The sequence below is a fragment of the Schistocerca piceifrons genome, chromosome X (genome assembly GCF_021461385.2).
Source record: "Schistocerca piceifrons isolate TAMUIC-IGC-003096 chromosome X, iqSchPice1.1, whole genome shotgun sequence".
Classification (NCBI taxonomy): domain Eukaryota; kingdom Metazoa; phylum Arthropoda; class Insecta; order Orthoptera; family Acrididae; genus Schistocerca; species Schistocerca piceifrons.
Genome location: NC_060149.1, coordinates 607,090,227 through 607,104,592, shown reverse-complemented (window position 1 = coordinate 607,104,592; position 14,366 = coordinate 607,090,227). Strand labels below are relative to the sequence as shown.

Here is a 14,366-nt window from a genome sequence, read left to right as displayed (position 1 = left end):
AAAGATACAGTGGCGAGCTAAGTCGGTAACTATGTAAAGTTATTTCCTCGAAATAAAAATCATAGAAGGCCGTGCGGCTGCAAAGAGAAGTGATTGCAGCGCTCCTGGCAGCTAGCCCCGAACTGTTTTGACTGAGTGGAACGCTGCGCCTCTGGTAGCCAGCGTACGAACTCCAAACGAATCAGCTGGCGGCATCTAGTTTATTCGCCACAAACTTACAGGTTTCGCAGGGCTATGATTTCAGCTCTCAGCGCACGTGCGCTTACAAGCGTCCGCCTCGCGCGTTAGCGGCTCGCACGGGCGACCGCAGCGAACGTGTTAAGAGAACATTCTTCCATGATATGTGTGGCTATAAATGCAGCGAGTCGCGTCTTAATAGGTAGACTAAGGTTACATTTACATCTATATGCCTACTTCGCTAGCCATCATGCGGTGTGTGGCGGTGGGTTCCCTATACCACTACTAGTCATTTCCTTTCCTCTTCTCCTCGCAGGTAGAGCGAGGGAAAAGGTGCAGCTACATGTCTCCACATGAGCCTCATTTCTCCTATCTTACCTTCGTGATCCTTATGTAAAATGTTGGCAGCAGAAGAAACATTCTGCAGTCAGCTTCAAATGTCGGTTCTGTAAGTTTTATCAATAGTATTCCTCGAAAGAAATATCGTCAACCCTCCAGGGATTCTCATTTGATCTACCTGGGAAGCGTAATACGACTGCAACAAAAAAAAAAAAAAAAAAAAAAAAAAAATACCATGCGAAGTGACTCATGGCCAGTTTAGTTAATCAGTTTGACAATGATTTACTGGTGGAAGCAAGGGATAGAGTACCACAGATATGATCCACGAGTCGGAGCAGTTGTCAGGCGTTTTATCGTTGCGGCGAGATCTTAACGAAATTTCAATTTCCCACAGGGAGAGATGATCATCGTAACAAACTCAGCTATATTATCGAATTTATGAAGTGATACACAGTAGAAACCTGGTATTTACAACTCCCTGTGCTGCTATCTTAGGAGATGAAGGATTTGGTTACTTGGAGACAGTGCAAATGTGAGGAGACATCCTATGACAGAAGTAGAGCATGCTCTTAGCACTGTGTCATGAGGCAAATGAGTTGCCTGTCCTGTGATGCAGGACGTAACAGATAAGTACAAATAGTTTTATCTGATGAGAGAATACTTACATGAAGTGCACCCTATGCCATACTGTTGTACAGTATTTCCCAAGAAAACTTTACTTTAGCGCTGTGAAAACACGTTATCTGAGTTTTTTTGTCTTTGAAAATGACTCCTGTAAATGGGAGGGATCTAAATCTCACATGAGAAATTCGACGTATATGGACAGCAACATCCCTGTCTCGGATTTGGTAAAGTGGATTTTTGAACTGGGGAGTTGCAGTTAGAACTTGCATCTAATCCACATCTGCTTGTTTCGAAGTGTTTGCAGCCAGCGGTCGACCAGAAGCCACAGCTTAGCCTATGACGACTGGTTAGTTACGAAGAATGCTTCAACCTATCGACACTTGCCGACAGCTAAAAGAACAAGTCCCAGTGGCGGGTCCTCTGGATGGCTGAATACTTAACTAGCTAGTATGCTTGTCGAGCGGAGATAGTTGACGTGTGTGCTGCATGAGAAGATTCAATATGAGAAGTGTTTGCACTGGACGATTATTCCCCACGTAAATTGATCGGTTAACTGCTTGGCTGTCAGTGAGTCTCTCCGGCCTCTGAGCGTCTGGAATGGCCGGAGTTGTGTACGCAGGTGCCAATGTGACCAATGCATGTGGTGGTGGTGGTGGTGGTGGTGGTGGTGGTGGTGGTGGGGGATGCGGGGGGATTTCCCAGGAGGGGAGGGGCCAAGTGGCTCAGAACTGAACAATTTCCTTTTCCAGGAGGGGGGGGCGGGGTGAGGGAAGGGAGGAGAAGGTCGGGGAGAGGTTTCTCAGGATGTATTATCCACAGGAGTACTAAATCAGTTAGCATAACAGTAAGTTTGCCCCTGAATTTATGCAACCCACACTAGCAAATAGCCCTCGTTCTCTTTTTACCCTTTCGTGAGAGTGCAGGTCGGACAGCTAAGTCAGCACAAAAGCAAAAATAGTGTTAGAAGACAGTAGTTTGGAGGATAATACCGAGGGTTTCTACCACAGGGAGAGATATAAGAACTCAGTGTTCCTGACCACTGATTGAAGAGGGACGAAGCACTAAGCTATAATCGCTCTTCCAGTGATTGATGGGTGGCGTTTCTAAACGTGGCACAAACTTGTTGAGCGAATATAGAATCCAGTGATGTTACTGTAAATAGAGTTTTTGCGTTTCTATTCGTGTTTCGCTGTAGTTATGGAATGATTTAAGGGGAAATGTTACGGACTTGTGCAGCTGATAGTGTCGTGTCTTTCTGCGATCCACTGAAAAGCCCTGCAGATCTTTGACATGCATGTAACCATAGGATCTGAGACTCGTATGATAGATTGATAGCACTTGTCTTTAGGGGTTTTGACGGTGAAGTGAGACTGATGCTCCTAATATCCAAGGTATTGAGAGCGAAACTCACAGGATGATTGGTGAGCGCTGTGAGTAGTGTCTTGAGAGAAGGTGACGTCGTTTGTAAGAAATACGAGATACAAAAGAAACACATCACATATAACGTAAGCGATGAAATTTTTGGGACGAAACGTGGTGCTAAGAACGATGTTACATCATTTTTAGAATATACGTTCCTCTTTTATATTTGCAGAGTGTTGCCTGTGCCTGCAACAACTTTTTAAAGGAAGCCAGCAAGCACTGTCTAGGATGTTTCCTTATTCCTCTCCAAACCCACTGAACATTACTTTAAAGTCAATGATTTTTAGGTTGGTGGTTTATAGCTTGCGTCTGTTTGTATGCATAATCTGTTTAAAATGTTAGGTTGAGGCAAGGTGTACCTTAGGCACAGACAAAAAATTTTGCTATGTATACCGAGATGAAAACAGTTGTGAAAAACGCTTATTACAAATTTCTTTAATTAAAAGTTAAATTTTAGTTTAACAAGACATAAATAAATAAAACCAACATTTTTCTTTCTGTTTTAGCTTTGCAGTTCTTACATATAGTTTAACATTATAAAAAAACACTCGCATGTTGTTCCACATTACATACCAATAAAATATTGTTCTTTTGACAGTGACTTTTGTATTAATAATTTGCAAATCTGTTGGTTGGTTCTTACACACACACACACACACACACACACACACACACACACACACACACACACACACACACACACACACGTCTTCTCACAGTCATATGTTATGAACATGAGTATAGTAGACGCATTGGTAAAGACTAGCGAGTAAAAAGTATTGACATCAAGGGAAACTTTCTTCGTTCACTATTGCGGAAGCTTCTGTGGTAAAAATTGAATCAGGTAATGGAACGCACTTTGGGATAAAATATAGTACACCCGCTTTTTCTGCTGTCCACCTTTATCGATTGTTTGAGATGTGATGTCAAAATCTGGCATTTCCACAGGGTAAGGTCCTTCCTTTTCAGTTTGAGACACGTGAGACTGTTGAACACCTTTGGAACCGTCTTTCTTCTTGTCACCGTGGAATTCTCCTTGTCGAACAGAAATCGTGGTTTTCTGTGGCGTTTTGTCAGTCGATGGTTCCACAACTTTTCCTACGAATATTACTGTACCAGTCGTCTCGTCTTCAATAAAGAAAAGAAATGGATGTGTAGCGTTGAATGTCACCTCTCTGACTCCGATTCGATCAATGACCTCGATACCTGTAACAGAAGACACGTTTTTTTAAATGTGTTTGGCTACCTAATCTTTACGATTTGTCAATTCCTTGACAAGCTGGGAAACTCATGTAAGTGCAATCTGACTTGCTAAAAATTAGGATAGAAAATCAGTGTCATGTACTCTGTAGGAGAATAAGTTTATTTCAGTCACTCAAATTCTTCTGTGGCTATACCGGTTTCAACTGAGTGACTGTCGAACATTTGACTGAAGTAAACTTATATTGTTAAAAATAATGTGTTCACTGATGCTGTGTCAATAACTGGTCAAATGTGAACTGTTAGAAGACTCACATTCATATATCCAGTCATACCCAGCCACACGGATTGTACAACAGTCACACCGAGATTGTTAAAATGTGATATTAAAAACCTAATTGGTCTGTAGAATGAAGGCTGAAATTATAAACTCAGAAAATGTGGCGAACTGATCAAATTTAAAAAAGGAAAGGATAAGGTAGCCACCCGGGTAACAAAATATTATCCCCATTAACTAAGGGAGCAAACAAGACATTTCAGAGTATTGTCCCACATTCGTATTATCGTCTACCGAAACATGATACACCAGCTGGTGAACTAGCCTCTGCCCTGTTTTCTGAATATAAAACATTTAGCGTGTGGCGTACTTAGTTCTGTACACAAGTAGTGCAGACTGGAGGATTCCCTCGCCAGAGGAGGAGGCCATGTATAATTGGGCTGCTTAGACCAAGGCATAATGGAGTAAGTGCTATTTTCCCTTACTATCTGAAGTAGCCCAGAAACCTCATTACACATTTGAAACAACTTTCCGCGTTTTTTTCTGGCAGGTAAATTAATTTGCAGACGAAACCCCAACTCGGTAGCCTCTTTTTAGTTGGTTACAAAGGACTACGAAAGCCTAGGAAAATGTCTACAGAAGCCCCATTGATGATCGTGTCCGAAAATAATATGTCAAGTAGTATCATATGCCCTTTGTGTCGAAAAATATAACTATTGGCCGCTATCACAGTAGTAAGGTTTGTGTAGCTACCTCCGGCAGGCAAGGTTGTCAACGGTCAGTCGATATCTCCTGAACCCACATAGATCGGCTAAGAAGCTGTGTTGTCTGATCCAGACCAGGCCATATGCTAAGATTTTTCCTACATAGCTAGTTAACGCAGTGCTTCGCTAGCTACTGGGTAAGTTAAGTCTTTTTCCGCTTTGATGGGAGACCGAAACTGCCTGTCTGATTCGGAAAATTTTCCTGTGCCGTATTTCATTAAATGTTCTGTAGTTATTTCCTTTGATTTCTATGTTGCTGAAGCATAGTGCTCTCGATTCTGTTGTGACTGGAGTCAGTATCAGGAGCCTTGGTGCCAAATGCCGCTCTCACATGGAGAAGGGGGCCCTGTTCAACTGAATCGTTTCCATGATCAGATGGTGACAATGCTATGCCAGGTCCACGTCAGCAGCAGCAGCAGCAGCAACAGCAGCAGCAACAGTGGTGGCAATATTGGCGAAACGCTGGGCTATTGTCTGGTCGATGTTACTGGCTGGTGGTTGGAGACACCCTTCAGTGTAGGTGCTATAGCTGGCCTTTTATATTTTCCAGAAATCTTTCTTCTTGTTGCCTATACTTGAGCCGAGATGGACTGATGAGAGTTCAGGAATTCTTGTCCTAAATAATACGGCGGTGATAAGTATTTTGTCACTATCTGAACCTGATCAGAGCCGGTCAAACTGACCCTTATTGCAGAGTGGTACTTCCCTCCTCCGAAGATCTTTGATTAGTCAGACTGATGAATCACTTTCGTAATGTGGAACTGTGTTCAAAAACAGCCAGTTGCCTAAACAATGTCTAGTCAGTCTTGGTATCCACTTTGGTGCACTGCTTGTCTGTCAGATGTATGAAGATGAGGAAGTTCCCACTGGAGTGAAGTCTTAGACCTTCTCTCCTGAGCTGTCTCTACGAGCAACAAAAAGCAAACACATCTATGGTGGAGAAGGAATCTGTAAGTGTGCTGAAATGAACGTTGTACTCCTTTCAGAAGACGATCTTCTGAACATGCTAGGCTCTCAGATGGTAACAGACCCCCATAAAAGGGTCTACAATAAAGCTCACTAAGCAACAACAGAGCGGAAACTCTGCTACAAGTTCTTTGTGAATCAGAGTTTACAGTACCATTAGGAGGGCAGGTATAGGCAACAGACTTACACTTTATGGCACGTATATGGTGACTGGATGAAAGCTTTTCGTGAGAATCTCAGTACGACTTGCCCTTCTCTGTTTGTTCGCTTGACGTTTGGCTGTTAGTGGTAAAGTTGGCCATTATGGGCGTTTTGGTACGCTGCCTGCTGCATTTTTTCTTGTGATGAGACGTCAGTATTTTGTGCTCTTGGTACTTTGTGTGGCTGATCTTGATATAGGTATGGAAGTAACGGCTGTTTTGCAGCTGCACTTACAAGAGAACGTATTTATGCTTCCTCGTCTGGGTAGATAATGTCGACGGATGACAGGCGTATTAAACACAGAGCCGAAGAATTCTGTAGATGTTGGTGGCTGCATTGACTTTTCTAGCAAGTTTTCAGTTCAGCGTAAAACATTTGGCTGATAATTTATATTTTGAACTTTCATTTCTTCGTGAAATATTTTGCAGTTTCTGTTCCTTACTGTGTGATCACTGTCTTTCCCCATATAGCTTTACATGCAAGTATTGTGTAGCCGAACTCTGACAGGGCGTTTGGTAGCTGTGGACACACTTAGGCAGAGGAAGCCTGCAACACGTACTCCAAATTTGACGATTTGGCAGTTATGTTTTAATGTTTCTTATTCCATTACACAACTCCTTGGTTTTAATATTCATAATACCCAGGCAGGAGACCATAATTTTGTTTGAGCCAACGTAATTACGTTTTTGAGCTACATCAGAGAATTCCCCATACATTTCGCATTTAAGGAGCTGCTGCCCTTGTTGAACAGTGGTCGTTTAGGAAATATCACACAATCCCTTACTTGCTTCCTTGATTTTAGGGTTGTTGCATGTGTTAACTCAGTCTAGGTACAGAAAGGCCACTTTTTATGGAATGTCCTCCTTGCCTTCTAATGAAAGGTTCTGTTGTTCAGATGTATCCCGCTGCTATTTAGAGTTTTGCTGTTTACTGTAGACTGCTCTGTAGAATTAGCTTATCGGTGCTCCTGGGCTGGTGGTTGTTAGGTAGGTAAGTGGTCAAGTAACAAGACAGAGCTCTAAGTGGAAGGAAAGAGGAGTTGACCGAGGAAGCGATTTCAGATGTGATTACGTGATAGACGTCAACACATACAGCAACATTTAGAAGGAAGTAATCGATTGCACGTAATGGAGACGCAAAGGACATACAACAGAAATCATGTAATGATAAATATTCAGAAATTTCAAGTTATGCGTTTCACAAAACGCAGTATGTAGTATCTACTGACTATAATATCAGTTAATTGCAGATGGAATCAGTCAACTAATATAAATATTTGGATATAACAGTTCGTGGATATATATGCAAGGGAATGACAAGTCTCAGTCGTGGGTAATTCAGGTGACAGATTTAAATTCATTGGTGGAATACTGGAAAAATGCCTTCAATCTATAAACATCATTCCTTAGATAACATTTGTGCGACTCAATCTATAATTTGGTTCACCTGTGGGACCCATACAATATAGGATTAACTGGTGACAATGAACCTGTACTAAGTAGGGCAGCACAAATTTTGACAGGTTTAACCCACAGTGAACTTTAAATGGCAGATGACAAAGGTGTCCACTATCCCACTAAAGACTACTTACAAGTTTGAAGAACCAGTACCAGATGAAGAATCTTTAAACATACAACCCCTATGTGTCGTTCCCGTGGAGACAAAATTGGACCGAATACATCGCGTACAATGCCATTATAGATGTTCTTCCAGTATTCGAGAAGTCGATGGAATGGAAATAATACTTTTCTGTGGTAGAATTGGATAGATTGTTTGACATGCACTTTACAGTGGTCTGCAGAGTCTAGATTTTGATTTGGATGTAGACACACGGTTGAAAATTCATACAATTTATGTTGCAGCCTTTAAGAATTTATATATAAAAATTTCTACCCTGAAACCATATGCCAAAAAAGGTCTACTAGAAACGCCGTTTGACATCTGTATGCAGCAGTTAAAAATTGTACCACCCAAGTCTTGTCTGTCCTATCCTACATACTGTGTCAGAAAACGGACAAAGGAGTGTTGCAAAACACTGAAGAGAGACGTGGAAAATCTTAAGATCATGATCAAGTTTAAACTCTCAACAAACAAGTGACGTAGCATATTGCGTAGTTTAGGCTTAGGAAGAAATCGAAACAACGGTAGCAGTGAAGTCTGAGATTGGGGATGAAAATCGAGAGAGAGAGAGAGAGAGAGAGAGAGAGAGAGACAGTCTTATGGGCGCTCAACAGCGTTATTACCAGCGCCTTTACACACATTAAACCAATGAATGTGGCTGAAACCTCGAAAATTGTTCCACACTCATGCATTCGAATCGACCGCACGAATCACTATATCACATACGCGAAAACAGAGAAAAAGTTACATGTGAGATTGAAACACAGAACGACAAAGGAGCTAAAAGAAAGCACAGGCACCACCGTCGCGTGTGGCTTTAACGAGACGGAGCTTGTCCGTCACTTTCAGCCACTCCTCCTCCCATCGAAGCAAGTCTTGGATGTGAACAGCGAGGCCACAGCATGCAGGATGATGGCACACTAAAACAACTGAGGATCATGACACCACCTTGACTGCTAGGATCCGACCTTTCGTTCCCCCGAATGTCCGTGTGCCCTGGTACCCAGCAGAAAGACACAATCTTCGCCAGTCTTTGCAGTTGGAGGAGGACATCCTGGATATTCGGGAGTATTTTATGTGCTGGGTAGAAACTTTGTAGAGAGTTAAGAGCACTCAGAGAATCGGATTAAACAAATTTAGCACTGGAAGAACGTCTCATCTGCTTCAGTGCCCACAAGATCGCATGTAGATCTGCGTCGAAGACAGTGAAGTCTTGAGGCAATCGGACCTTGAGGACATGATCTGGGAGAACGATACAGCAACCAACTGAGGCCCCCTGTCTAGACCCATGCGTAAAGACAGCTACAGAGTTGTTGTGCTCACATAAAATGTCAGAAAATATCACATTAAAAACAGATCTCCCGTACTGCACAAAATATAAAATTACTCTGGGCCTCTATAGTAACCAGGGCGGCAGACTGTTAAAACCCTCGATTTGGGACTGTAATGAAAATCATGGGGGAACGAGGTGTTAAGATTTGAAGTACAGTCAACGACAGCCGTACCTTTTGGAAATACTGTTCCGTCATTCGCCTTAAGTGTTTTAGGGAAATCATGGAAAACTAATATGGACGGCTAGACGGCGACAAACTGCTTTTCTCCCATATACGAGTCCCGTGTCTTAATGCTCCGCAATCTCTATAGGCGAAAATTAGAACGACGAGGTACACGAAGATGTGGACTTCGTTCTCTTACTGATCCGTGTATATGGTTGAGACACTCCTGAGATTCAAAATGTGAATTACTGATGCACACAAGGCAAACAATTTGCTGATCCTTTACTGTTGACTAAGCGAGGAGGAAGGAACGTATTCCAATGTAATTCTCAGAAAATAAGCATAGGCTGTAACAGTTTGCTTTGTTACTAGCCTGAATGACAGCTGTTTCCAGAATCTGATTAAGCTTTATTAATAACGTTAATGGACAGCATTCGTACTCATGTCTTGTAAATGGGGTTTTTAATTATTAAGTGCGACAACCATTAATAAGCCTGGGAAATTACCTTTTCGAATAATTTTTCAGTGAAATTCTCTATAAAGAATTTTACGTAAACAGTAATCACGTAGTTTGTTTCTAATGGGTGCATCACAAGAGGGTTTAATGTGATGTGATTTAAGTGTGAACTTAATTGTGCTTTTAGTACTTAGGCCTACTTTCTTTGATGTAACAATTCAGTCCAATACTTTTATAAGACGCACCTAGAACTGGTTGTTATACTTTTAATTGTATAACACCCAGAAACGAACTGCAGTCAACGACATTGTTCCTCCAACAATGAGGACTTAAAATTTACTAATTCTTGATTCAAATACTCGTCTTGGAAACCCAAGAAGTTTTTCTTGTTAACTTACGATTAACGATATTCGCAGTCAAGAATATATTAGGATATAAAGATGCTGGAGTAGAAACTTTAAACGCATTTTTGCACATTGGCTAAACTAGCACAACTTGCCTGTAGCAGCTGCTGCTGTAGTTCCTTTTTCGTTTACTTCTAGAGCTGATTTCTGTAAAACCTTTGAGACTGACAGCTTTCCATAACGACTCCTTGCAATTCCCTGCAGATTAGCTTTATCAGTGAAAATTTGTTTTATTCCCAGCTGAAACAGAAAGATATATATATAGCATTTGTCAATACAGTCAACTCTTGCTATAAATTTCAGTTATTTTTTGCAAAATAGTGTCAATTTGCCGATATCCTGTTAATGTGTAACAATGTGAAGTTTTTGTAACAAGAGATATTTACCATCCTCACTTCACTGACCTCTCATTACGCAGGTAATGGTAGATATATAATTTGAATTGCAGTACACTGTTGCCAGGACCAAGTACAACTTCTTTCCAAAATTTATAGAACTTTATAGTGCCCAATTAAGAAACTTGCCAATATTTTTAATTTCACACGAAGATCAGTAGGGAGGGAGGAGGATGGGGAAGGGAACTTTGTCGTGTCCTTTAGGAAGGAACCACCGCGTTAATTGCATGGAATGGTTTACGGAAATCACAGAAAACTTAAATATGGACGCAGGCCGGGGGGAGGGGGGGGGGGATTCGAAGCTTCGACCTCCCGAATGCAAGCTCAGTGTGCTAACCACTACACTACGTCGCTCGGTCACAAATTTCAGTATTGTCCCTGGTTTATTTCAAAGAACACATTACGTTCTGTGCCTTTTTACCCATGGCATTCGGTTGTGAATGTGGGTTGGCACATTAGATGAAAAGGAATGATTAGCTTCGTTGCATAGTACTCGTTAGTATGGGACAGCTCACTGACCTCTACCGGGGAGGCAGTTTTAAAATTTCTGCCGCACTCAGTTCTGTTTCAGTTATGGCCGTCTATATTTGTGAAGCTAATAGAAAACTTATATTTGTTCTTGTTGCAGTATGTATGCATGAATTCTAGGTGCGATTCTGTCTGATAGACGGGGGAAGGGGGTGTATGAACCGACCTCGCCGGAAAACATTTTTGGGGGGTTGAGGAAGAGAAAGAAACTGTTCACGTAACACTGATGTGAAAAACAATGCGTGAATCTAAAGCAATAGAATCGCTCCACTCCCCATCAGTCACGTCACTCCGAAAAGTCGATAACCCTCCACCAGCTTGTTTTGTACATCTCAACTATGCATCATTCCTTTATTGATGACTGAATATTTAAGTCTTCTGGTTAGTTGGGTGGTTGCATGTTCTGTCATTAGTACAGTAAATCGTAATGAAGTTTGAAACTGGCAAATCCTTTAACTCTTCATTTGCAGTGCTATTGCCAAAGCTTTATTTAGGCCCTGTCAGATTTCGGGTCCCGTTTTGCATAACCTTCGTCCTGCGCCCCTCAGTATAGTCATGTAATTACCTGAGCCTATAAAGTGGAAAACGAGCGCAGTGTGGCTAATTTCACGACATAATGCGATAACTAGTAAGTAGCGCTTTCACACCGTTTAAACATTCGTGGTTGCAAAGGTCACTGAGTGAGTATAATGGTTGGAATCTGTCATTTGTTTTTGTTTTACGATGAAGCACCATACATATCATAAACGCCTGCTCTTAGTTTTAAGGTTTGCTCAGTATGAGTAACAAAATATTGCGCTTTATATTGTGCATTAAGCAACGTGAGACTTTACCTGAACTGATTTATTGCGCTACGTAATTCGTTGTTTGCAGTAGATTCTGCTATTAGAAACGTGGTGGTCAGCAAAACTCAAAGTGCTGTCTTAGGAAGTCCCATTTTTACAGTGTTTGAATCTGTTTTTGTTTTGGACAGTAGAACTAATTTTCCGTAAAGGATTTTTTTTTTGGTGGGGTTTAAGGGCGCTCAACTACTGAGGTCATTAGCGCCCAGTCACTGTTGTTAGAGCACATGGAATCTAGTAAAACTCAAGAGGAGGGGGGGGGGGGGGGACACCAGAAAGACCTAACAAAGATGCAGATAAAATAAGTAAAAAGGTTAGATGTCTTTGGACAAGCCAATCAAAGTTATAAAACGCAGAACACGAGCAGCTGCTCGAGCGTCATCAGCTAAAATATCCGGTAAAGTAGATGTCAGGGACAGGACAACACGAGATTGACTAAAGCGGGGACACGACAATAAAACATGGCGCACTGTTAATGCCTGACCACAAGGGCACTGCGGGGCTGGGTCACCGGAGAGCAGGTAGCGGTGGCTAAACCGGCAATGCCCAATCCGCAACCTGGTCAGAAGGACCTCCTCTCGCCGAGATGGTCGGGAGGAGGTTGTCCAAGCAGTTGGGAGCGGTTTTACTGCCCGGAGCTTGTTTCCTTGGAGGGATGACCAAGCATCCCACCACAACGACACAAGTCTCTTACAAACATCCCCACGAACGTCAGATGACGGGACACAATGGGAGGCTGGCCGAGGCAGGACTGCAGCCTTGGCTGCAGCATCCGCAGCCTCATTCCCAGGCACTCCTACATGTCCGGGAACCCACAGAAAGCTGACAGGAGAACCATTATTAGCGAAAGAATGGAGGGACTGCTGTATCCGTTGAACTAAGGGATGGACCAGATAGGGAGCTCCAAGGCTCTGAAGAGCACTGAGTGAGTCAGAGCAGAGTACATACGATGAATGGCGGTGGCGGCGGGCATACTGAACGGCCTGATGGAGAGCAAAAAGCTCGGCCGTAAAGCTGGAACATTGGTCGAGGAGCCGGTATTTAAAGGTGGCGGCCCCGACGACAAAGGCACAGCCGACACCATCGTCAGTTTTGGAGCCATCGGTGTAAATAAAGGTGTGACCGGCAAGTCGAGCACGAAGTTCGACAAACCGTGAGCAATACACTGCAGCCGGAGTACCCTCCTTCGGGAGTGAGCTGAGGTCGAGATAAATATGAACCGGAGCCTGGAGCCAAGGTGGTGTCGGGCTCTCACCCTCTCTGAAGGTGGTAGGGAGGGCAAAATCCAATTGTCGAAGCAGGCGACGGAAGCGGACTCCGGGGGGGGGGGGGGGGGGGCAGCAGGGCAGACACATACAACCCATACTGACGGTCGAGAGAATCGGCGAAGAAGGACTGGTAAGAGGGGTGGTCGGGCATAGACAACAGCCGGCAGGCATACCGACACAGCAGTACGTCGCGCTGGTAGGTCAATGGTAATTCGGCAGCTTCAGCATAAAGACTCGCGACAGGACTAGTGTAGAAGGCTCCGGTCGCAAGACGTAACCCCTGATGGTGGATGGAGTTGAGACGGCGTAAGAGGGATGGCCGAGCAGACGAGTAGACGAAGCTCCCATAATCCAGCTTCGATCGGACTATGGACCGATACAAGCGAAGCAGGACAGTGCGATCCGCTCCCCAAGATGAACCACTAAGAACTCTGAGGACATTAAGGGAACGGGTACAACGGGCCGCCAAATAAGAGACATGCGGAGACCAACACAGTTTCCTGTCCAACGTGAGCCCTAGAAACTTAGTTGTTTCCACGAATGGGAGAACAACGGGACCGAGATGTAAGGATGGCGGAAGGAACGCTTTATATCGCCAAAAGTTGATACAAACCGTCTTCTCTTCAGAGAACCGGAAGCCATTTGCCACGCTCCACGAGTATAGGCTGTCTAGACAACGCTGAAGGCAGCGCTCCAGGAGGCATGTTCTCTGGGCACTGCAGTAGATCGCGAAGTCATCGACAAAGAGAGAGCCTGAGACATTAGGTGGAATGCAATCCATAATTGGATTGATCGCGATGGCAAGAAGGGCTACGCTCAAGACGGAGCCCTGAGGCACTCCGTTCTCCTGGAGGAAGACGTCGGACAATACGGAACCCACACGTACCCTAAACTTTCGATCCGTTAAAAAGGAATCAATAAAAAGGGGCAGGCGACCGCGTAGGCCCCACCTGTGCATAGTGCGGAGGATACCTTCTCTCCAACAGGTACCATAAGCCTTCTCCAAATCGAAGAACACGGCTACCGTTTGGCACCTTCGCAAAAAGTTGTTCATGATGAATGTCGACAAGGTCACAAGGTGGTCAACAGCGGAGCGGCGGCGACGAAAGCCGCATTGGACTGGTAAGTAGCCGTCGACATTCAAGAATCCAAACTAACCGAGCATGAACCATGCGCTCCATCACCTTACAGACACAGCTTGTACGAGAAATGGGGCGGTAACTACAAGGAAGGTGTCTATCCTTCCCGGGTTTGGGTATAGGAACAACAACGGCGTCACGCCAACGCATGGGGACCTGACCTTCGGTCCAGACGCGATTGTAGGTACGAAGAAGGAAGCTTTTGCCCGCCGGAGAAAGGTGTGCCAGCATCTGAACGTGAATGGCA

General features: G+C 43.7%; 2 protein-coding genes across 2 annotated transcripts in view; one reads left to right on the top strand and one right to left on the bottom strand.

Moving 5' to 3' along the window:
- The window catches only part of LOC124723176 (constitutive coactivator of peroxisome proliferator-activated receptor gamma-like), a 735,979-nt gene that overhangs the window by 566,135 nt on the left and 155,478 nt on the right, over positions 1 to 14,366 (top strand). The gene's annotated exons all lie outside the window — the stretch shown is intronic.
- Positions 2,978 to 14,366, bottom strand: part of LOC124723178 (serine protease inhibitor 2-like) — a 32,228-nt gene continuing 20,839 nt past the window's right edge. Inside the window, exons 6-7 of the mRNA XM_047248372.1 lie at positions 10,043 to 10,187; positions 2,978 to 3,768 (exon numbers count right to left, since the gene is read on the bottom strand). Coding sequence (XP_047104328.1) covers positions 3,371 to 3,768; positions 10,043 to 10,187 — 543 coding nt within the window. The 3' untranslated portion in view covers positions 2,978 to 3,370. The remainder of the gene's footprint in view (positions 3,769 to 10,042; positions 10,188 to 14,366) is intronic.